The following is a 26,156-nucleotide window of genomic DNA, read 5'->3' on the forward strand; positions in this document are numbered from 1 at the left end:
CCGCAAGCTGTGTGTGAGTGAATAGATCAAGGAGAGACCCTTTGGTCTCGAGTAGTGGAAGGGGGACAAGAGGGACAAGAGCGAATCTGGGAGAACAGCCTTAGCTAAGGAGGGAAGGCAGAAGGGGGAAGATCTTCAAACCTCCTCTCCTCTTTCTGAGCCAACCTTAAACATCAGCTGTCTCCTCTGAACCTCACTTTGAGAAGGGGGGTTCTCCACTCTCTTCTCCTCTCTCTTTATTCTGAACGACTGAAAACCTCAGATACAAATTAACTACTTCCTTTAATACACAGGTAAGTTAAATAATTAGTTTTTGTTTATTAAATATAGTTATATATTATAATTATACATTTTTGTTATTTGAACTATAAATATCGAGAAATTATTTTTGTTTTTGTTTTTCTTTCCTCAAAGTAACACAACATCCAAGTTATGCTTTGTTTTTTGTCAAATTTTGGCACACCACGCTCAAAAGGTTGCCCATCACTGGTCTAGGCTCTGGTGATGGCTTTCAAATAATCCAATGAATTTTTTTTAACACTTTTTTAATTTGTTTTATAGGTGGCTTTTGACATTAGACATCATATCTTATCTTTCATTTTTAATCTTTTTACTTTCTTTTAATATTTCATGTTACCTCATGGAGTTACTGACTTTTTATTGACTTCTGTTTGGTCCCTCACAATTTTCAAGATGTCTGTAACTTGAACTGTTATTTAACTTTTCAAGTCTTTCCTCCAAAATGTTCTTTTCTATCCCCATCCCCCAATACTTTGATTTCCTTTATAAAAAGAAACAAACTTGCCTGTGGGTCGAATTTGTGATCTTGGTCTGGAATAAAGTCTGATTGTGATTGTTTTCTTATGTCTTTGTCAGAGTTTTATGGGACCGTGGGGATTTGGACTGTATTGATTCCTACTACCCCATTATCTTTTCTTGTTTCACTATGAAAATCTCATAATTCAGGATAACATTTCATCTATTCTGACTCTTCTTAGAGCTTTCAATGAAATCTTTCTATGATCTCATTTCTCTTTATTTCCTACCCTGAATTTGATACTATTATCATCAGACTCCCTATATCTTATATCCCCAGGGCAAGGAAAATATGCCCAGGTCTCAACTTCTTTTTAATAAACTAACAAACAAAAAGGCTGAATGATATGATGGTGATGAAGCTGTTTTAACCTCTCTGTCATGGTCCTTTATTTTATATGAATAAATTCTTGATACTTAGAGAAGTCTGAAAATACTTTCCATCTTTGTTCTAGTTTTCCTTAGCAATACATTTTTGTACATTTATCTTAACTTTGTTAAGGAGTCATTTCTTTTGAATATTTGTACTTTTTTGTGAGTAATAGGTAGATCACAGATTTTCCTCAGTTCAAGAATCCTTGGGCTACAAATATTCAGTCAATAGCAAGCTACTAGAAAAAGTTCAAAGAAAGAGGGTGACTATACTTGAGAACCCACCATTTGTGCTAATCTGTTTTTGAATAATAACTTTTCATAAAGCATTCAGTATCACAGTGAAAAGAGAGAACACCAAGAGAACACTTTTTTCATCAACTTCATATCATGTGTGCTTTAAAAGATTTCATTTAGTGCTAGGCATCTCAACTGGTAGATTAAATTGCACTGAGTGAGCTTTTGAAAAACTATAAAGAAAAGCTTCAGGGGAAGATACCACTTTGATGATTGTTGGTTTTGATCTTTCTTTTGCCTTTTTCTTTTCTTGGTATTGAATGCTGTGTGATTCTATAATATGTGAGGCACTGTGAAAAACAGTGATTACAAGTTTCCCCTCTAGACAATGAAGAGGGTAGAGAAGGATATATGAGATAAGTTCACATGAATTTATTTTAGACAAAGAGAACATACTATATTCTCTTTTGAAAATTCATCTTTATTATCTTTCTATCAATTTTTTTCTTGTATCAATAGTAAAGTACTTATATATAGACATACCTCAAAGAAAATTGGAAGATAAATACCCATAAGTCATTATATCCCTCATATTAATGACATTAAGTTATAACATTGAACTAGAATTTACTTTCACTACTGTAGTGATTAGTATAGTGGGTATTCATTTAGAAGAAGTAACTTCTAAATGATCTTTTCCCTACTCATTCTCTCTCACTGAATCTCTATTTCTGTCTCTGTCTCTCACACAAATAACTATGTGATTATTTATAAATTACCAACATTTTTCAGATTATGATTTACACATAAATGAAGAACAACTCTCTGTATGTTTTTTCCAGCACTGCTCTCTCCTGTGGTTCTTCTACCTAACTGACTGTTCTTTCTGATTGTTCTTCTCTGTCTCTCTTCAGCTAAGTCACGCTTACTCGCCCAGAGTTCTGTCCTAGATCAACTTCTCTTCTCCCCTTTACCAATTAGTGATCACCTCAACTCTCTTGAATTCAGTTATTCTCTCTCTACTAATGACTAACTCTACTTGTCCACCCCCAGATTTTTGCAGACTTCCAGTCTTGCATCACCAACTTACCTAGAAAGACATACTAGATGTTCTATAGACATCTTAAATCCAAATGTCCTATACTGAACTCATTATCTTTCCCTCCAAACCCTCCCCCCAATAAAGGTTCTGGACTTTGTTTTGCTGCTGAGGGCACTGCCATCATCCTGCTCCTCACGGATAATCTGTTGCCAAATCTCAACACTTTTCAGCTGGACTCCCTTCTTTTCTTTTGATCCTGCCACAGCCCTGATATGTCATCATCTCTTCAAACCTGAACTATTTCAGGAACCTTCTGCTTGGTCTCCCTGTCACAAATCACTCCCTTCAGTTCATCTTCCATATAGATGTCAACATGTTTCTTCTAAAGAACAGGTCTGACATGTCACACTCCTAGTCAGTAACCCCCAGTGGCTCCATATCACCACAAGAATCCAATACAGTCCTCCGTTTGACTTTTGAAGCCTCTTGCCAGCAGGCCCTCTCCTACCTTACTCGTTTTCTTACATCTTGTTCCTTTCCATGGACTTTATGATCTAGAGATATGAACCTACTTGTTGCTCCTTAAATTTGCTTTTCTTTGCTTAGCACTGTTAAACTGAGCATCTGCCTTATGCATAGAAAGCACCCAGAAGTTATGAAGACCTGAGTTCATGTCCTATTTCTGATACCCTCTGGTTGTGTGATCCTGGATACTGAACTTCCTAGCCACTTTGTTCAACCATAAGTTGTAGAGAAGGTACCAGACTACTTTCTTTGAAGGAGTTTCTTCATCTGGAAATTCTCAGGATGAATAGAGGTTTAAAGGTTTAGTCCCTATCCTTATTTTATTATTCTTGTTTTTCAGTTGCACAAATTGAGGCACAAATACATTAGATGACTTGGATGGTATTGAATCTAGAATCCAAATCTGATAACTCTGAGACCAGTGTTCTCTGAGAAGGGAGCATTTGAGAAGTCTTTAAAACTGAAATCAAATAGAATCACATATGGAAATAATTTGACAAACTGCAAAGAACCAAATCTAAATAATCAATCGAAGAGCATCTATTAAGTATGTGCCAGGTATTATGTTAATTGTCATAATCATTGTGAAGGCTATGAGTAAAAGGAATTGAAAATGATGCTTCTAGCTTTGTAAAATACTGCCTTTAAGTGACCCCCTTTGCTTATATTTATTAGGGTCTTTATTTGAAATTATTTATTAAGAAAACTTAAAGAATGTCCTTCTTCGAATTTATTGTTATTCAGTCATTTTTGACTCTGTGTGACACTATAGACCATATTGTACATGGAATTTTCTTGCCAAAGACATAGGAGCTATTTGCCATTTTCTTCTCCAATGGCAAAAAATAGGTTTAAAAAATTGCCCAGAATCACACAGCTAGTGAGTGTCTGAGGCCATATTTGAACTCAGATCTTCCTGACTATAGGCATACTATTCTATCCATTGACCCCTCTAACTGTCTTACCACTTTATTTAGCAGTTGTAAATATATGGAGCTTTTTACTCTGGCAAAGAGTACCATCAGAAAAATGAATAAACTTAGGAAAAAAACTGAAAAAAATATCATGTTAACAAATTGATGATGAGAAATAATGAGTGATTAAATATATTTTAAAACTGACATTGTCACATCTGTTGTTGATGCACTCTGTGAAGAAGATACAATGGCCCACAAGATAAATTCCAGAAGACAATTAGGCCTGATCTAGCACAAAAAAGAAATATATCCTACAAATAACACATTTCTAAAAGCAGGGCCTAATGATGAAATTATTTCCAAGAGAAAAATATTCAAGAATAGAAAAGATTCTGGGTAATTTTTTTTAAGTGCATGAGAAGATATCAGTAACTACTGACCCATATATTTTATTTTTCATCTTTATAAAATGTTTATGATAACAGTCAATACTCACATCAGGGGTATCCTAGGGAACAGGCAGGCACTGGGAGATAATTTTCTACAGGAGACCACATCTTTAAGGTCACACAATAGAATGAGAGGAATGCAAAATATAAGATCCTGCTGTGCTTATTGATTTTTTAAAAGCATTTGACTTTGTATAACAAAATACAGCCTTGGATCCACTCCTTAGACCAGATGTCTCCTCCACTTACTTTAAAATCATGAGATTATAGAACATGTGTGAGTATGATGATAGCTTTAACAATTCATTCCATATCAGCATTAATCAAAAGGAAGTCATTCACCTAAGGTGCTTGTCATTGTCATTGAAAATATCTTACACACAGTCCAAACAAAGGAAGGTTCTACAAATGGTTCTATTCACAAATGACATTGGGCTAATCATAGCAATTCCCCAGATCAATTAGTAACCATTTATTAAGCACCTACTATGTGCCAGGCTCTGCACCAGAACACTGTCAAACTCCACAATTAAACACAAAGCAAAATAAAAGAGATAAGCTTAAATATCCAGCTTGGAAAAATTATGAAAATTGAGCAAAAGCCAGTATTTTTAACCATGTAACTAGACATTTAGCCAGTTAAGTTATCCTTTTCAGTGTCATATCTTGTGGACAGTTTAAAATTAAGAGAAGGAGATTGGTCTAGATCCCATTTGGGAAGTTAATACAATACATTTAGTGATCCCAGCCTGCGGGCTGTTTAAAAAAAAAAAAAGGCCATCTTTTTTAACATTGTTGTTCTCTTGGAGAGGCAACACAGTATATTGCAGGTAGAGAGCTGTCCAGGAAGATCTTAGCTCAGATCCTGCCTCTGACTTATCTGCTGTGTTATAACTTAAATCTCTCAGGCAATGCCAAGTCTATAAATTATACTGACCTGAATTCCTAAAAACACTAGACTTTCCCATGAGGAAACTCCTCCAGTGCTAGTTGGTAGTGGATACCTTATAGTTCTGAAGTCAGGAAGTCCTGAGTTCAAATCTAATTTCATACATTTTCTAGCTAGGCAACCCTGAACAAATCATTTGACCTCAATCTGCCTCATTTGCCTAAGGTATAAAACAGGAATAATAAAAGAACATATCTTCTAGGATTGTTGTAAGGATCAGCCGAAATAATATTTGTAAAGCATTTACCACATGGTAGTCACTTAACATTTATTACCTCTGCCTTTCCTATTGTCATAATGATTATTATGCTAATAATTATATACATTAGAAAACACCAAAAATAGAACATATTTAAAGGATGAGATAGAGATGAAATAACATTTTTATCTTAATGTCAGTAGGGATCCCCTACAGTTTGTTGTAAAGTGGACATAATCAGACCTGGCACTTATGAAAATCACTTTAGAAACTATGCAAAGGATTATTGTAGAAAAGAGAACTGAGTCAGGGAGACCCATTTGTAGGCTATTGCTGTAGTCTAGGCATCAGAGAATGAAGGTCTACCCCAGAGTGCTAGCCCTGTGAGTGGAACCAGGGGGTCAGACAGGAAAGACACAGATGTAGAATCCACAAGGTCTGGCCCCCAGTTGAATAAGTAGATGAGTGGTAAGATAGTGAGGAGTCAGAAATAACATCAAAGTTGTAAACTTGGATGGTAAAGTGAGGAGGAGGCCAGCTGTTGACGTTTTAAGGGGGAAAGGCTATAATGCCTAGGGGAATGTTAGGCAAGTCTATACAAGATTCATTAGAGGATTGCTAAGGGCCTAAGTGAGATTAAACACAGTGATAATGTTCAAAGAAATTGTGACATTGGGAATTTTTCAGCAATGCTTATCAATCCAAGAGTCATTACAAAGAAACTGATTTGGGAGGTGTCACCTGTTACAAGGGAATCACTTTAAAAGACTGATATATATTAATTTAAGGTCGCCAAGGAATTCAGCTATGTAATTCCTAAATGAAAACTCAAGTTTGCAGTCAATCTTTTATGGAGTTTAATTACAATAGGAGAAAGAAAGGAATTAGAGATAGAGAGAGAGAAAAAGGGAGAGAAAGGAATAGGGCTTAAATACCCCTTCTGTTTAGGCTGGGCCAAAAGGCCCAAGCCCTTAGATAGCTGGGGCAAAGAAAGGAGATCAGTCCCTATTACTCACGTGACCAAAATGGAGAAACAGTCTCAGAGGCCCCCACCTTCAGCTTCCTTCAGAGCAAGCTTCTCAGAGTACACTGCCACCACTCCGATCAACTCCTCCACCACCTCCCGAGTCTTCAGACCCCCCTGATCTTTAAGGAAACCATCCAAGTTGCCTCCCCTCAGTTCTCACATCTACCAATCACTGTCCATCAATTTCCCTGTGCCAATGGAGGCTCTAGCTTAACCCAGGACCGCCCAGAGGCTTTGCACATGTCTGTTGAAGGTCATATTTTCAAATGATTAAATCTTTGCTCCTTTGCTACAGCCCTTTCTAAATCCTGTTAACCTGAGTAGGGTAGAGATTGGAATAATTAAATTTTGATCTAGGCTGCAGCCCTTACTCAATCCTGTTAGGACTGAATAGGGTGGAGATTGATTCCAAGTATCTCCATTGTATCAATTCTAAAATCAATCATGACTCAAAGAAATTCCTGTTCTATGCTTAAGCATAGGTCAAAGTCCTTTCCATTGTTCAGCAAAAGGTTTCTGTCCTAAAGTAATCTTAAGAAGGGAAGAGAAGGAACCTCCCATGCCAATGGGGTTCCCATTCCAATAGACTATCAGTAAGAAATTTTCCAAGTATGAAATATCCCAATGGTGAAATTTCCAACATTTATAAGTCTAAGGAATTTTTAGGGTTTACACACCTAATCCTTACCCAAGACTAAGAATTACCTGGCTAGAAAAAGACAGAATGCTCTCATTCTCTCTGTCTTCTGCCCTTTGTAGCAAAATTCTTTGAGAAAACTGTCAGTGCTTGGTGCTCTTACTTTCTCTCCTTTCACTCTCTTCTTAATCCCTACAGTTTGGCTTCTGACTATCATTCAATGAAAACAGTTCTCTCCAGAGTCACCAGTGGGCTCTAAGTTGTCACAATGGTCTTTTCCCAATTCTCATCTCCCTGAGGACTCTGATCACTCTCCCTAATACTCCCTTCTCTTTAGGTTTTTGAGACATCACTCTCTCCTGGTTCTCCTCCTACCTCTCTGACTGCTTTAATTGTGGCTATCCCCAAGGGTTCTGTCCTGGACCCTTTTCTCTTCTCTATTCTCTTTCACTTGGGTGAATCTCATCCACTCCCATGGATTCAGTTGTAATCTCCTTGCTAATGATTCTCAGATCTATTTTGCCCCAAATTCTCTGTGGCTCTAAAGATTTTCAAGAAGAAAGTTTGGCCTGACTAGCTCTATGTGGAAGAAAGACTCTTTGCTGATGGCATGATTCAATCAATAAACCAATCAATAAGTGTTTAGAAGGAACTTATTTTCTGTCAGAACCTGTGCTGGGTATTGAGGATACAAATACAGAAAATCCAACAATCCCAACAAACAATCTCAACAAGGACATTGGATACAATCAGGAAATAACTAGTATTGCTATTTATGTAGAACTTATGTATAAGTCTAAATATAAAGAGAATAAATATAAAGTACTAAAGAAAAGAGGACATTCGCAGTTGGAGCAACAGGAAAGGCTTACTATTAAAAATTATATATGAGCATTAACTTTAAGGAAAAAGGAATATTCTGAGGTAGAGGTCCAGGAAGGGACACTAGCAAGTGCAACAGGAGAGGGAATGATGTATGCAAGGACCCAGGTTCCTTGCAATGTGCAGAAGTTATATACAATGAGGCTGGAAAGACAGGTTGGGGCCAGAAGGTTCAGGACTTTGAAAGGAGAATTTATATTGCTCCTAAAGGCAACTGAGAGTCACTTGAATTTCTGAAGTTGGTGATAAACAAAATATCTGTTAAATGGAAAATTACTCTCCTTTCCACACTTTACTGTTGTGGGCATTGGGAGGAACTTTAGGCAAGGATAATACTTAAGAGACATTGGAATAGATGAGAGGTGATCAGGTCCTAAACCAAGGGGTGATTGTCTGAGAAGAAAGGATTGGATTAGAGAGAGATGTTATTAAGGTGAAAACAGCAATATTTACTAACTGATTAGATATATGCAGTGTGTGAGGAGGAGATAGTGACACTTGGATTTTGAACCTGATAGACTGGAAGAATGGTGGTGTTCTTAACAGAAATAAGGAAATTTAGAAGATACATGATTTGGAAGTAAATGTGTGGAAGAAAGTAAATTTTATTTCAGACTTATTGAGTTTGAGATGTCCAACAGGCAACACTAAAGTGTGACTGATACTTAAAGGAGAGTCTGGATGATAATTAACCCCATGGGAAGTGAAAAGGACACTGAGAAAGAGTGAAGGGAAAGAGAAGGGCCAAGGGCAGAGCCTTGGGGAACATCTCTAATTAGAAGGCAAAATATGAATGATAAGGCAACAAAAGAGATGGAGGAGTAGTCAGACAAGTATGAGAGGAATCTGGTAAGAGGACTATCATAAGGCCCAGTTAGGAGAGATACTTGAAAAGAGAGAGTGGTCATCACCTTCAAATACTGGCCAAATAGGACTCATCCTACTTGAAAATACCATTAGTTTGGAAATTAAGAAATCTCTGGTAACTATGGAGTTTAAGCTCAGGTTTATAGTAAGAAACCAGATTGTAAAAGTTTGAGGTGTGAGAAAAGAGTGTGTAGATAGAATTTACTCCCTAAGGCTCATCTGAACCCCACTGGTCTTACCAAGCATCCCATTTGCGTGCTTATGCTGTATGAAGTCTGCATGAATGGATGGACATAAATGCACATGCATGGGAGGGACAGAGGATAAAGTTTTGATGGGGCACTGTTCCCACTCTCTGCTTCCATTAATGTGGTTGAAAAGGCTGGCTGGGAACCAGGTGAGAGAATCCACACACGTGGTCAGGTAGGTTAGAAAATTAGGCTTTATACTTCTATCCTTTTTATTTTTTCTACTTCGAGTGATTATTTAATAAAACTATGGAAAAATAAGAACCTGGAGTTAGTGACATTAATTTAAATTTTACAAGAGAATATGGAGGTAGTGAGTGTAGACAATTTTTCTTATCATTATGATTGACAAAGAAAGGAGAAATAAAGGGCAACAGCTTGAATATTTTTAATAGTGTGATAGTAGTATTTTGATATAATTAGTTTCCTTTATACGTTTTATACTTTATGCATTTAAAAATATTATATACTGGAAAAGAGCCCATGGGCTTCACCAGACTGCCAGAGGGATCCTTGCCACAGAGAAGATAAAGAACCCTGGCTTTCATTGTGCCCACTTGCCTTCTCAGTAAAGTTGAATTTCCTTTGTCTGGCATTCAAAAGCTTTCAGAATCTGGTGTCATCTTAACATTCCTATATGTATTACCTCTCTCAAGAAACTCTTGCCAAATCAGACTGATTTTGCTCTCTTTTCTTTTTTTTCCTTAAACCTTTACCTTCCATCTTAGAATCAATACAGTGTATTGGCTCCAAGGCAGAAGAGTGGTAAGAGCTAGGCAGTGAGGTTTAAATGACTTGCCCAGGGTCACACAGCTGGGAAGTGTCTGAGGTCAGATTTAAACCCAGGACCTCCCGTCTCTAGGCTTGGCTCTCAATCCACTGAGCTACTCAGCTTCCCCCTGATTTGCTTTCTTTTCTGTAAATGTATCTTCCTCTGCACTTTCTGATTATATGCCTGTGCTTTCTGCTTGGCAATCTTTTCATCTTATATATACCCTTCTCTTACTGAGTTCCTATCCATCCTTTAAAGCTCAATTCAAATATCATTAATGTTATATAGAGCTGAATAAAGTGCTTCTCTCTGACCTTACATAGTACCTCATTTTGCAAGTTTCTCATGCAGTTCCCATGTAATATTTTGCATTGTAATTATATATTTGTCTTATATGATCTCATATCTACCCAATCCTTAGCACAATATACACTTAATATGTGTTGAAGGAATGAAAAAATGAATGTGTGTTTTCATTATATTGTATATCTGAGGATTCTATTTGAAGCATTTATTTTCCTTACCTTAAAAAAGTAATATTCTACTTTCCTGATTCAAAAGGCTTTAAAAAGTATGTTCTGCAAAATCTGCATAATCTCATTTAATTTTCCAAGACATAATATGCTTTTGAACACAACTTTCCCTTTTAAACCACTCTTATAAGACCCCCCTAGTACCATGTTGGCGAACCTATAGTATGCATTCCAGAGGGGTCTGTTCCCTTCCCCCTCTCCATGCACACAAATTTTTCACTTCACCCACTCCTCCACCCAGCAGTCCAATAGGAGCACTTCCTCCATTCCCTATCTGGGGTAAAGACAGGGGTCACACATGCCATATGAGGGCACTTGATCTCTAAGATCCCTAAAAGGTTCGCCATCACTGCCTGGTATCTAGAATGGTGAGACCAGAGAGGACATGTGTAAAAGCTGCTGATTTAATATTCCTTTATGATATTTTAAGATGAAGGATAATTTTAACATTCTTCAGCATCTTCCCGTATACAAAGACTAAATTGAATTTATAAGAGCTACACAGATTCTGCCTATCTTCATGAGCAATATTCATCGGTTGAATCAACTTTCAGAAAGAGGGTCAGTTGCTCATATTTCTGGATAAATAGAGCCAAGGCCATGCAATTGTTATGTGAGCCAGTTGTCACACCCTTTCATGGCCACAAATAGCCTACCAGCCCTTGCTAGCATTTTGTACAAATATATAGACTAGTCCACAATGTGGACTGACTTATTAATAAAATCTAGGAAAATTATTTCCATTGGAAAAATCATTCAAAGTGACAGCTTGCATCCTAATTGTGAGTTAGTAGCAATGCATTTAACTGGAAAGGTGAATATAATTATGTGTGTGCATACAAACTTGTAGAATCACAAATTGTGAGAGTCATGTTGTCAACAAGAATGCACATTGGGCTAATACTAGGGGTACCCCACCAAAAAAGGGGGCAAAATAGCTCCTTTCCTTAAGAAGCATACAGTCAAATGAGAGAAACAACAGTATGGGGTGACTGTCAGACTATGCCTAAATTTTATTTTCCTCTGTCACATGTTAGAAATGTTCACTTTCTATTGGCTTTCTCCTCATTCACTTCAGTAACCAGTTCTCCCCGTACACACATATTTCATTAGTGTTTGCTTTCTTCTATTGCTTTTTTAAAATGAAAGTAATGGATAATGTATACCCCTAGAACCAGAAGCTTCTAGGCAGAATAAAGATCCTATAGCAATATGGTTCTCAGTCGAACTTTTAATGACATCAACTGTTACTTTTATGTGAATTTCTCCATGTATACCTCCTTCAAAATCAGGCGGATCACTGAATTACTAAGATTGTATTTTTCCTTTGTTTTTCAACTGTCAAATATATGTTAAGATTTTGTCAATGACTTTTTAAAAAAACACCAAAAGAAACCAAGTATGACTCTGTTGATAGAGGTGGAGTAGGGAGAAGGCAAACTAAAAAGCCCAGTCCTTCTTGCTTTTGCTAGGACCTGAAATTTACCATTACCAGCCCCATCACTTATCATATATCTCACTTTGATAACTATGTTGTTTTGTCCACTACATGGCAGGGTCCTACACTTGTGCTGTGTCATAAATACATATGTGGCCTCCCCGGAGAAAGCAAATACAAATCTGACTTGATTACAGACACCACAGCCTAACGGTGCCTTATTTTGTAGGTAATAGGCAAAAAAATGGTCACTAACAAAAAAATGTAGCAGAGGAGTGTCAAAAAAGCACCTAGAGAGAATCATTTGGTAAAAGGGAGACTCTTTGATCTCTCCTTCCAAACTTTTTTCCAGTAATTACAAAAACTGGTTAGCAACCAATTTCATGTAATTTCAACCACCAGCCATTACAGTGTTAACTTTGCAAGTAGGTTATGAGAAAGGCTTGATTGATCTTAAAAGTAAAATCATGAAATGAAGATTGAACTTCACATTAAGTTGCCTTCCCATTTATCAAATAAAGGATCTATTATCACAAAAGTAAACCCTAAAGTTTTTGTGTTTTAATATGTAGAGGAAAGATAAGTATAGTCTTGATGTACTACTTCAAGAATAGGTTGGTCAAAAAGCTTAGTCACCACTGAAATTAATTTTAGACCCCTTTATTACTGCCATGAGAGTGATATCAGTAATGGACACATTGCTGATAGAAATGTTTTTCTGTTTTTGTTTTGTTTTTATAGTAAGTTCTGAATTAAATCTTAGAAGTAGGAGAGTTATCAAACTTCATTGTCATTTTTGCCTTTCTAGGTCATAGCCACAGAATCAAAATAAAGACTAATAGCAGACGTGTCTAGAAAATGAACAATATCAGGCATAGAACAATTTTCTAGCTTTTCTTCAAAGAAGGTGATAGTGGGAGTTACTCAAGATCATGAGGAAGATGCATTGGCTTTAATCAGATTTTAGTTTGGTATTGTAGCTTACCTGATGGCCACAGAGTTCTCCTTGATGAATTTTTGTTTTTCTTTTTACCTTTTGTCCTGTTCATTTTAAATATTATTTTCTTCAGCATTTTTTGTGCCTCCTTTGCCAAGCTATCAACTTTTTTTCATGTTTTTCTTGCATCACTCTCATTTCTTTTCCCATTTTTTCCTATCTCCTTTATTTGATTTTTCAAAAAGCCTTCCTGGATTTTCTGGGTCTGATACCAATTCACATTTTAATTTGAGGCTTTGGATATAGCAATTTTGACTTTGTTGTCTTTCTTATTCGATTGTGTTTTGATCGTCCTTGTCACCATGGTCATGTTCTATTTTGTTTTTTATTTGCTTTTCCAGCTTATTCTTGACTTTTAATTTGAAATATTGTTAAAGTTGGGCTTTGCACCAAGAGTGGAGAAAGCACTATCCCAAGCTTCAGCTATTTAATGTAGCTTCTTTCAATACTAGTTATGGGAGTCTGTAAGTTTTCAGTTCTTTCAAGGTAGAATGATCCACTCCTCTGTCCTTCGTTCTGCACTCTTCTTGCTGGTCTCTGCTCTGCACTCAAGAACTCTTCTCTACCTCCTCTCCCCTATAACATTGGCCAGGGTCTCTACTCCCCTATAGCTACAGGCTCTGCTGTGTTAATGCTCCTCCACACCCTGGGACTGCAGTCCAGATCTGCATATGGACAATGCAACAGAGTTCTTCACCCACCATGAGTAAAAGAACCTTTGTTTTCTCCTGACTATGTGTCAGACCTCCTTACTATCTGTTGGCTGAGAGCTCTGGGAACAACTGCTAATTCAGTTACCCCCAAGGCCGGCTGCTGGCTTGCAGAAGCAGGGTCTGTCCTGGTACATCCTACAGTGGACCTCCTCCACTCTTACCTGGGTGCAACAGACTATTCCTGCCCCCCTTCTAAGATGTTTTCGGTTGGAAAACTATTTTTCCCATTCTTTTGTCGGTTATGCTTCCCAAAAATTTCTTTTGAGACCTTACTTTAAAGTCATTTGGAGGGGGATTTGGGAGATGTCATGGGAGCCTGCCTTTTCCCCAGCATCTTGGTTCCACCACTCCCCCATATACTTTATAAATGACCTGACATTCAGGTTACAAGAATGCAAATGTTTATAGCACCTATATCACATGAATACAGAATTGATTAAGTACAATTACAGGGTAATAGAGGGGAATGAAGGAGCTACTCTGGTACAGTGCATAGAGTTCAAATAAGCATATACACCTATTGAGTCTGACCATCCTTAGGAATCAATTTGGTCTCAAAGGATAGTAGTTTAGAAAAAGACTGATGACAAATTGAAAAAATGCTTATTGCAAAATAGTCTAAATTTTATCTAATCACTTCTCAAACATCAAAATTTTTGTGTACAAAATCATCAGGATTTGTTTGTTATAGAAGTCAACCTATAATGTTTCAAACATTCATATTCTTGTCAGTGGAAAAATGTATATTTGTAACTTGATTGGGCAATTTATCATTGCTTAAATTGCCATTAAAGAATTTTGATTGGGAACCCTTTGGACCATTGTTACAAACTCTCTAAATGGGAACATTGCACTTATCTCATTATCCACTAACAAAAAGAAATAAATTTAATTTGAAGTAATTAAACTTCTCAAACAATATACTTTTTGATTTTTATTATTATTGGGTAAAACCATAATTGCATTATAGACTTTTTTGGTTAATCTATGTGAGCACACAAAGACTAGTAAGTAAAGTTTTATAAATCGAAACTTTAGAGGTATTGCAAAAATCCATTCTTACTTTTAAAAAGCCTATTCTTAAGACCATAAGTTTTAAAAATATGAATGGGATATTTGGGGGGTTGTATATTTTTGTTCCTAAAATAGACTAAATATTTGAGCATAAGAAATATTCCTTACTACTTTTTTTTTGCCCCTGAAAAGGCAGAATACAAAGGCACTTGTAAAAAGTGCTAATAAGATAGGGATATGAAGACATTCTAAGGCCTCAGAAATCTAAAGCTTACTTGAGCTTTGCATAACATAGCTCCCTCCTTTCTTTAATACAGAAATGTAGCCTCTTGGAACAGCAGGTCCCAACATGTACTTTTTTCAAAATGCCTCTTATCTCCATATACTAAACTTTTATATTTTGAAGAAGGTGGCTTAAGGGTACCTCAACAACTCTGGGAAAGGTGTTTGCTCTACAGACTATATTTTGGCCATTGTAATAACAAGACAAGTTCACCATATAACTTGTTTAACATGTTTACATTTCAAATACTAGAGAATTAACAGGTGATTGTATGACTGAGATGTTTTTTTTAACAGGCTAAAAAGTGGGAAGTAATTTATATTATGATGCAATAGGAAAATACCTAATTATTCCATTTTTGGACTCTTCTTTTAGTTTCAGTTAAGACTGCTATTAGCAGGGCTCAACAAGTTTTTATACATTGTTTTTAATCTTCTTGCCTATATGTTTCAAACTGATGCCCATGTACTTATGATGATTGTTCAGATTTTATCTCCCCTCAGTGGTTTGTGGTTCTAACCAGTAGCTATGAGCAGGTTTATTAACTCTAAGAACTCCAAATTCAAAGTCTACAAACCTTAGAAGTCAACTATCACTATCAGGAGTTACCTGTATTGTCAGAAAAACCATCCACAACTCTAAGACTATAGCTAAAATTTATAGGAACTAGCTGCTAGTTGTTTTTTGCTTGATTACTAATAGATAATCATTTAATGATAGAGTTTTTATACCATATACATGTAGTATGTTACCAAGTAAATTATATTCTATTGCTAAGTTACTGGTATGAGTGTAATTATGAGATTGCCACTGAACAAGATGGCCTTGATGTAGCTTGATGCTAGAACTAGTAGACTTCAGAAAATACCGCCCCTGTATACTGAGGCCTAGATTTATCCTCTCTACTTGATTTTCCATTATATCAATTTGTTGACATGAATAATATGGATAATCAAAGGTTGACTACAGATTGATTTATCAGATATGTTATGTCAAGATTTAGAAATATTTTCAGTCCTTTTATCTTGACTCAGAAAGAAAAACATTTCAAGACTTCTGAGGCATCTACCTGCCTCAGATATTTATCACAAGGTGTAGGGAATATATCTTTATTTATTGTAGTAGTATAGATTACTGAACTTTTTGTTCTAAGGAATATTGATTAACCTAGAACAGCCTATTCTCCTGGTCTCCAATGTCATTTCTTTGGAGAAATGTTGGGAATTTTCCTTGCAATATTTCTTAGTACTCATCCCAAAGGGAGTATTAGTGTTCACGATGATCGTTCTGATTGAAGTGTAAGCCAAAAGGTGATGCACCAAATTGATGCATACAGAGAAAGGTTGGGCAAAATTATTAGCTAATGAAAACTTTTGTGAGCAAGTGGCTTCTTTGAAACTCATTCCAAGGCTGCCATGCTTATAGACTTAAACAATTTTATTAGCCAAGAAAATGTCTACCAGTTTTTTTAAAGTTCATATCCTTCTGTCTTTGAGCAAAATCAGAGAAATGATGGATTTGGATTGTCGTAAATGATAAGCCTGATAAGCATGACAGTAAGAGAGTTAGACAGGTCCATCCAGGGTAAAACAAGATATCCCATAAAGTTATCGAGTCAGCAAAAACCAAGTGTCAGAGCATAGGATCATATTCTTTTGGGAACATGAGTCTAAAGTTTGCCTCCATACTAAGATATCTGTCTTCAGAGGGGAAAGAGAGATAAGATGCAAGTAAGATAAAGGTTAAAACCAGAACCAAACTAACCCTAGGTCTCAAATGATCAATGTAGGCTTCTAGATGTCAATAAGGTAGAAAATGGATGTATGGTGAATTACTCTTAAGATTCTTATAAAGGAAAAGGAATTACTATTTGAATAAAGAAAGGAAATAAGAACATCTTTCCCCTTTTTAAAAGAACAAGGGAGCATTAAAAATGTATGAAAAATTGCAAAGACTTGGCATGATTTGTTCTTTCTTTACTAATAAGTCTCCCTTATTCTTGCTTCTAAAATAAAATATAAATTCCTCTTGAGCATTTAAGCGTGTACCAGTCTATTTTCAATCTTCTATTTCAAATTTTTTCTATATTTACCCCCTTCAAAAATTATTTCTTGCAACCAATCTAAGCCAATTTCTGTCCCCAGTAAAGAGCATCTATCTCTGCCTGCATTCCTTTTCACAGTCTATCCCCCATGCCTGGAATATACTCCTTTCTGTTAATTGTTTTTAATGTATTATATCAGCAAGGTTCCAAGATAACTCCAAGGGACTCATGATAAAAATTCTATCCACAGCCAAAGAAGTAACTGTTGGGGTCTGATTGCAGAAAAAAAAACATGTCATTTTTCACTTTATTTCCTTCATGAGTTTTTATTGTATATGTGATGTGTCTTCTTTCATGGAATGAGGAATATGGAAATACATATTACATGGTAACACTGGTATAACGTATATCAAACTGTTTACCACCACCTTGTAAAGGTGTTAAGAAAGAAGGGTAATATTCTGATGTTATATCATGTGGGGTATATATGTTAAATGTGAATATTAATTAATTGTCTATTTCTTCAGGCATAATGTAGTTTCCATTCTCAATGAAATACACTTTTACTCTTTATGACATAATAAAATGTTACCCCTGCTTTTTTTTACTGCAGAAGGAATATAATAGATTCTCCTCCAATTCCTTATTTTCACTCTTTTTGTGTGAATCTTTATGTTTCAAATATTGTTTTAAAAACAACAAAATATTGTATTCTACTGTCTAACCCAGTCTGCTTTCCTCTTCCATTTTATGGGTGAGTTTGTTCCATTCATGTTCCCAGTTATGCTCATTAATAATTTATTTTCCTCTATCCAATTCTCTTATTCTTTTTTTCCTTCTTTTGTTTTCCTTTCCCTTAAATTCCTCTCCACAATGAAGATGGTGATCAGTGAGAAGTCCACTCCTCAGCCTTTTAGAATTTTTACTTCCCTTCAAATGCCAGCTCAAATACAACCTCTTACATGATGTTTCAGCTGTTATATTATCTACCCTATAAAAAAAGTTTTTATTCGACTGTTTATATATTTTCTATTTTCATATATGTACGTGTATTATCTCTTCCAATATATTGTAAGCATCTTCATGCATAGACTTTTTCTATTTTTTGTTATTTTTCTTTTTCATATTTATCATATCTAGAATAATGCTAATGGGTTTTAGATATTTTCTTAATATAAGCAAATAGGCATCTGCTGCTTTATTAGTTTTTCAAAACTAGCATTTCTTTTAAAGAAGAAAAATATTAAAAATACAATTTTACTATTATAATAAAAATTCTAGTAATGGATTTCATTTTAGCCTCTCTACTTCCTTGAATATCTGATTATATAATAGTATTGATTAAAAGGTTCCTTAATCTATAGTACACTGCCTCGTGTTTTTTTTTTTTCAAAATGTATTTACTCCCTATTTTTTACTCAAAGAAAATTAAGGATTCTTTTTCCATAGTGTTTCACCAAAAATGTAAGATTTAAGTCAATATCAATAACTCCAAGTGTTATTTTTATAAAATTTATTAATCATCACTTGAAGTAAAAGAAAATTAAAAAAATAGAAGTTCAAAGCCTAATATTCCAACTAAAGTAAGGACATGTGTAAATCCTCCATCTGGCTCTCAGCCAGCTTCAGCAGCCGCATTAAAGAAAAAAGAGAGTGGGGCAAGGTCACACCAAAACGTTATCTTCCATACGTCCACACAGCATTCACATACAATATAGGATGCTTGGTAAAAAAATCTTTGGGAGCAAATTCTATCCACACATTATGGTGTAGAGATGAAACTGGATTGTCTTGCCTATCTTAGCAGAATGCTTGCTCTTAGAATTTGTTCCTTTGTCACCTACATCTCACAGAATCTTTAGCTTCTTTATAGACAAGAAGGATAATTCCAAAAATAAATAGAATTATTATAAATTCATATATTAAAAGGAAGCATGAAGTGGGAATGCATATGTAATCTTGTGTTTTGCCCTTTTTTTTGGAACTTGATTTCAAAATAAAAGCAATGAAAAATCTATAGCTTCTTTCAAGATGCAGATTATTTGTCCCTATCCCCCATCCTCCTTATTCGTGGTTTCCTATCTCTCCTCAGATTGTATCCATTTAAATGTTGTGTTCCCCTCCCTTCCCATACAGGGAGAGCTAGACAACTTTTATTTTTCATTTTCATCTTAGTATCTCCAAGACTAGAACAGTGCCTAGCACATTATTAAGCATTTAGTAAATGCATGTTGAATTAAATTAACTTGCAAGCCCTAGCAAATTCTAATGAGCTGGCTAGAATTAAGTGTTGGCTTAGCATAGGAATATGACTGTTTTATACAAGGACTAGTTTAACTTTGTGTAGAAAGCCTTATTAAAGTGGACTACCAAGTGAATATATATTTTGGTCAGAGAAACTTATGACACCATCTACAAAGACATGGAGGGTTTATATTTGGAATATTGAAGTGTCTTGAGTATTTATTTCCAGGAGATTCACAGAGATAATAATAATGTTACCTATGACAACGAAGAAAATATATCAGATCATGGAGGATTGCTATTTTAATTTCTGTCGTCAAGCCGTGTCATATAATAGTCTAAATGAAACTTCATGCCTTGATATTTTTGAAGTGTATGAAAGAGATTAGCTACTAACAATATGTGGCTAAGATGTACCATGACTGATGGTAAAATCGAAAAATTTTCTTGAACATACAGAATTTTTAAATGACGTAGTTTTAATTTAGAATACTAATAGAATCACCACGAATGAATTTTCTTGTTATTTTTTCTCTACCTAGAGCTTTATCATTTAATAAATGCTCATTAAATCAGTCATGTGACTTCAAGGTAATGAGACTAGTATTTGTATATAGCTTGTGTTATTTTCTTAACTCTTAGACATATATATATATATATACATACATAAAATGGTTGGAATAGATATATTCCATAAACATATATATTTATTTATAATAAATCACTAGGGCTCCATTCCTCTGGAAATGCAAAGTAATATTTTGTGCCCTGGTAAATGAATGGAGCATGTACAATGCATTCATACTTGTATAATTCAGTACCACTATAAGTTGAAGGAGCTTCAGATATTGAGAGGCACTCCTGTTTCATGGAAGATTGCTGGTCTGAGTCAAAAACATTATGAATTTGTATCTTTCTCTCAAACTTACTCATTGTTCAACCATGTACAAATCACTTAAGCCCTCTAGGCTTCACTTTTACTTCCAGTAAGAGAAATATTAGCCATGTGAGAGCAGAGAAAGGAATAAATATGGTAGCAAAAACAACAATGGCATTTGATTGGATATATGAAGATGAGGGAGAAGAAATCATTTAAGCAACTACAAGTCAGTGAACCTGGATAACTGAGAGGATTGCAATTCCTCCAAAAGAAATTGGAAAATTTGGTAGAAGGGTAATTTTAGAAGAAGTTTATGAGTTCCATTTTGAACATGTTGAGTTTGAATTGATAAAGATATTCAACAAACTGTTGATTACTCAGGTCTCCCTGAAGGCTGGCTATATTAATTTTGAGGTTATATATGTAGAAATTATAATTGAGGCTACGGAACCTTATGGAATAAATCACTTAGAGAGAGACTACTAAGAAAGAAATAAAAAGGGCCCAGAATGGAGCATGGGGTTCCACCTGCGTTTGGTGATGAACTCACAAAGGTGACTGAGAAGTAGACAAGGCAGTAGTGAAAAAAGAGAAAGAGGGGACAGAGAAGCCAAGAGAATAGAATGTGTCTTTCGTTAGGAGATGGTGGTAGATATCAAGCTGAATGAAAAGGCCTTTGGATTTACAGTTAAGATATCATTGGTTACCTTGAGTAGAGAAGATTCAATAGAGTGCTGAGTCTGGAAGCAAGTAAGAAATGAGGAAGGTAATGAATATAACAGTCTTTCTACAAAAGAGAAAATAGTTGAAGCAATTATAGAATTAAATGAATATCTTTTTAGGACTAGTGGGTATTGGGCATGTTTTTAGGTGTGTGGGGAGGTGGAAGCCTGAGGATAAAATGAGATTGAAGATGAAAAATTAGATGAAAAGTAGTAAGCCCCTAGAGGAAATAGAAGGAAATGGGTTCAAGAATATAAGCAAGGGGTTTAGCACTGGCAAGAATAATGGCCTCTTCTTTCTTGGAACAAAGGTAGAAAACATGGGGAATAATTTAAAACATATTAAATTATGAAGTAAAGAGATAGAGCACAAGGTAATTATTTTCAGTTTAAAAGTAATATCCTATGTGAGACAGATGGGAGAATAGGGAGTCAGGAATGATGATGTAGGAGCCTCCAAGAGAGCATCAAAGGTATGGAACAGTCACAGGAGGGAATGATGGGAAGTCAATCTGGAATCAATAAAAAGATTATTGCACAGCAATGCATGTCCAGTTGATATTAGAGAACATAAATATATAGTGGATCCCATCTCCACAGTTAGGTGACTTCCTCAAGTAGAAAAGGCAAATGTTGGGAGAAAACCTAAGATTGAGATTTGGCAAGCTGTGAGCCACAAGAGGATGTGGGGACAAGAAATAAAAGGGGCCACTGGGGTAATTAACCAAGATTATGAAGGCAAAAAAATCAGACTTCAAGTGAGTGATGAAATGCAAAAACAAGAAGGAATAGGAAGCTAAAGCTTGTGGTGAGGTTAGAGAAGAATTAGAAAGCGAGGACTGTCAGAGAAATGTTGGAAGTTATGATAAAGAAAGAAATCTTAGAGTTCAAATACATTGAGATTACATAATTCTGCATGAGTATGGAATATGGAGCAATAGAGCTTAACTGTCCATCATTTGAGGAGGGTCTACAAGCTTCTGAGGACAGAGGACTGATTGAGGAGCTCCATGTGACTTCTGAATGAACTCTGAGTGTAAGGTGGGAATATCCATATTCCAGTATTCAATTTAGATAGTAATAATTATAACAAAAAATTAGTGTTTTTTTCTATTTAAAAATTTCTTCCTCTATTCTATTTATTCTTTCCTAGAAGTATATTGTTGTTGGTTAATGAAGAAATTTTGATAAGAGCAAAGAGTCTTGATTATATACTGACTTAATTCTGATAACAAAACTTGGGAAGGTAACCTGATCAAGTGAGCGTCAGATCGTAGTGTCATCTAGGGGTGACTATTTTAGACTGTACACAGTGTCCTAGAGTGATTCTCCAGGCTCAGTTAAAGCCCCCTAGATGATGTCACGTTAGGATCTCTGCAGGATCTCTACTCACATGTTATAGGAACACACCATCTCAACTAAATACATTTTTATAACCTAGTTATTATTTTGCTATTTATGCTATCTGTTAACTAACACATGTGATTTTTTTTTTTGGTTCATTTTCAGAAAAAGCAACGGACAAAAGACCTTTCTCAGCTATTTCATTCATATAACCCATATGATCATAAGGTAAGAAAAGCATCTTCTCAATACTTTAAATCTTTCTGCAATTGCTATGACATAATGTTCCATAATACAAAGGGTAAGATGTGCCAGTCCTTGTGGAGTCATTAATCCTAGGCTTAGTAAAACCTGAGGATTACCTCTGCCACTTACTAGCCTGATGGCCTTGCATCTGTCTTTTAACTTCTCTGCAGCTCAGTTTCCTTCTCTGAAAAAGGGAGTTAATAATAGTTTTAACTCTTCATAGAGTTGTTAGAAGAAAACAATATATGTTTAGTGCTTTGTAAAATCATGAAGAAATATAAGCTGTTATCTATAAATATTACATATATAAGCTATATTATGATTATTGAATATTAGTCAAGTTTAAATTTTAATTGCCCTCTTAACATCTTTCTAAAATTATCATACATTACAGGATACAATATAGTCCAATTCCTCATTTTACAAATAAGAAACTGAAACCCATAGAGATTTGATCAAGGAGCAGATAAAGGAAGTTATAGAGAAAGAATTTAAACCCAAGTCATTTATCTCTAAATCCCCATTTCTATATTTGAAACTCAATTTAATTCTATGTGTTACTTTTATTTGATATCTTAACAGGTTATTATTGAAATGTCAAAATATTCTAGTGGGTATTCTTGGCTCCCCAGAATGGTAATGAAATATAAATCATCAATTGCCAAGCAGTAGTTGGGTTTACTAAGAAAAAGTTTTAGTGAAACAACATAGAAAATCTTAATAAAAAATTGACTTTACCAATATATTTACCCTAAATATTCATCATCATTAATGATAATTGCTTTAGATAGAATGTTTTAGTACTGTGTCTTTATTGAACCAGTTTTATAAAAGAAAAAGCACTGGATTGAAAATCAAGAAATGTGAGTTCTAATTCCTGATCTGCTACCAGTTAATTGTGTGACCTTGGGTGAGTCATTTTAACAGTGGTGAACAATTTCTTCATATATAAAATGAGCCTGGGCTAGAGCAAGCATGTGGTCCCTTATAATTCTAAGAACTTCTTTCTGTCACAGGATTTATACATTTTTTATTAAAAAAAAAAACTTTCATGACATTATACTGTTCCACAGGATCAGTTAATGTAGGATAATTTACAGAAGCAAAACAAAAAAATTTTTATGCTAAAAATGCTAATACATATATAAACTCTTTCAAATGTGAGCAAGACATGTTAGAAAGTCTTATAGATTAAAAATACACTGCTTTTCTAAGGATTCAATTGAGAAAACAAATGTCCAAAGCAGGGAACTATTCTCTGGTTGTTTTAAAAAAATGAATGTTTGGATATATTCTCAAGTTCTAATAATTTTTTTCCAAGGGATTGCTATCCTATGTACATCTATGGAGATATGAGTTGATATTTTAAAATGTATCATTTCAAATTACTTTCTAAAACCAGAACAGTCACTTCAAAATATTCTGCTTTCCCACTTGTAAGATATGCCCAGTGTCTAGCAGTGCAAACAGTAGAGTCTAGACTGAAAAGCATGAAAAGAGAGAAATAAATAAAATTAGGAGAATTGCTGGTAGAAATACTGCATTTTACAGATGGGCCCCTCTTAATTAATGCAGTATTCGATAAAGTTAAAATATAAGGAGCAAATGTGACAAGCTGAAAGATTTTGTGCCACTCATCTAAATTTTTCCCATTCCTAGCAATTTTATTCATAGTTAAAGGAAATTCCATTACTCTTTTATTAGTACACTTAATGGAACTTAGCCATTTGTAGCTCCTGCTGCCTTCCTGTTCATATCCTTTGTGACGTTATATCAAAGTGTCCTCAAATGATTTTGGCTTCACTTGTGAAGATTTCTGCTCTCCTTTACAAATTAGTCATCAGGCACTGAGGGATTGAATATAAATGCTGAATATATTTCCTTTTGATCTTTGTTTTAGGACCTTTAATAAATTATTATAAGTAGCTGGATTGTTTGATGAGTGATTTTTGAAGCTCCCAAGATGTAGCCTCTTGGCATTCTTTGATATACTGTATATGTGTGGTGAAAGGAAAGAAAAGTTTAATCATAGGCAATTCCTTTGCCCCTGTAGCTGTCTCCCCTCATGTCTTAAAGCTCCTAATCAGGCAAGTCTGACCATGTATGTTGTAACAGCCCATTTTACTATTTTCAATTCTACAAAGAACTCAAAGGTACTGTACTATCTTTTTCTTATCTAATATTTTTACATGTATAAAAGAAATTAGGATTTTTCTTATTTGAGGTTTTAGATGTCAAGTATTGTAATAGAGAGTCTGGTGGTAAAGAGAGAGAGAGAGAGAAAGAATAGACACTTCTCCTCTCAAGGCAGGGTCCAGGAGAAACAGCTGCTGTTCAACTTGGCAAAGGAATGAATTGCAGGAAGGAGGGTTAGGGTTACACGTTTCAAAAAATAAGAGTTTGTAAATGTAGCATGTAACAATTCATGAATACAACAAATTTTCAACTATAAATATAATGCATATCTCTATTCTAATTGTATAACATTTAACTAATTAAGTGAGATTAAACTATCTTATGTTTTACATTTAATGCTATGTAGCTGTAACAATTTTTTTCTAGTTATGGGCTAATTTCTATATTTTTTGCAGTGTAATACATTCTGTCCCTATGCTACCTCTCAGATTTACAAAGTCATTTTTGTTCCTAAACTATTCTGTCTCTGTATGTATGTTAACTTTCTGCCTATACTAAATTAGTTGATTAGATAGTACTGTACGTATGTGTATGTCTGGTTTTTCTATACATTTATATATGGTACATGTTATATATACATATACATACGTATATACACATACATACATCCTCCAGTTTGAAGTCATCCAGACAGGAAGGTCATTCCCTTCCCATCTGTATGAGTCCTAATAGAAATTTATTTACAAATATTTAGTTTATGGGCTGTCCTTATTTACGAAACAGCCCCTAAGGTCAGTGTGAAATTTGTTTGTATTCTAATTATGTCATGGTGGTTTCATACTTATTCCTCTCCAAGAAATACTCTTCTCAGGTTGCCTGGAGATCTATTCTTCATTCTTCCTACATCAACTCTTATGTGCATGTAGATAAAATTCCCTATATGTGAAGTTATTGTGATTGGCGATTAATCTTAACATGACCCATTTTCCTGAAGTTCATTTCCCATAATGTCCTTGATTTAAAGTTCTTTTCAGTTGTTAGTGTGTCTTCCAGCCTTTGGTGTTGCTTAAAGTTGTCACAGGTTTGGAAGTCTTCTCCTTTCCTGGATACATGTTTGACCATTGTCTCACCTTGAAAGATGGTCTCAGGTATCCAGAACTGCAGGATCACGTGTATGTAAGATCATTCTATGTGTGCATGTGTGAGTGAATATGTGTAGGTGCATGTGAGTGAAATTTTATAAAGAATGGGCCATCTTCATGTGTGTAAGTAAACCAAATACTATTTTTCTACGTGGTTTACTGTAGAGATTAATGGTATTTCGCATATGTCTGATATGGGGAGTTTGACATATGTTTCCTTTCTGTGTAGTGCATTATTCTGCTTTGGTTTCACTTTCCTCCGGGCTGTCTCTATTCAGTGTCTGTTTCTTCCTGTGTATCTTGGTTAGGCTCATGGGCTTTCTGCTTGTTTTTCAAGGACTTTTCTTGGGGCATTTGTATCTGCATAGATTTGGGGGCTTCAATTAAGTTTTCTTCTGGTGTGTCACCATGGGCATAGCGATGTTTAACATGAGATTCATGAAACCAAGACTCTTTCCCTATTACTTTGATCAATATAGGA

At 35.2% G+C, this 26,156-nt stretch overlaps 1 protein-coding gene across 3 annotated transcripts in view; it reads left to right on the forward strand.

Annotated features, from left to right (window-relative positions):
* Window positions 1-26,156, forward strand: part of CDKAL1 (CDK5 regulatory subunit associated protein 1 like 1) — a 704,381-nt gene that overhangs the window by 524,079 nt on the left and 154,146 nt on the right. For all 3 annotated transcript variants that reach the window (XM_001375837.4, XM_007487880.3, XM_056823496.1), the window contains one exon: window positions 22,317-22,379. In XM_001375837.4, the coding sequence (XP_001375874.2) occupies window positions 22,317-22,379 (63 nt within the window). The remainder of the gene's footprint in view (window positions 1-22,316; window positions 22,380-26,156) is intronic.

This window comes from Monodelphis domestica, chromosome 3 (genome assembly GCF_027887165.1).
Source record: "Monodelphis domestica isolate mMonDom1 chromosome 3, mMonDom1.pri, whole genome shotgun sequence".
Taxonomy (NCBI): Eukaryota; Metazoa; Chordata; class Mammalia; order Didelphimorphia; family Didelphidae; genus Monodelphis; species Monodelphis domestica.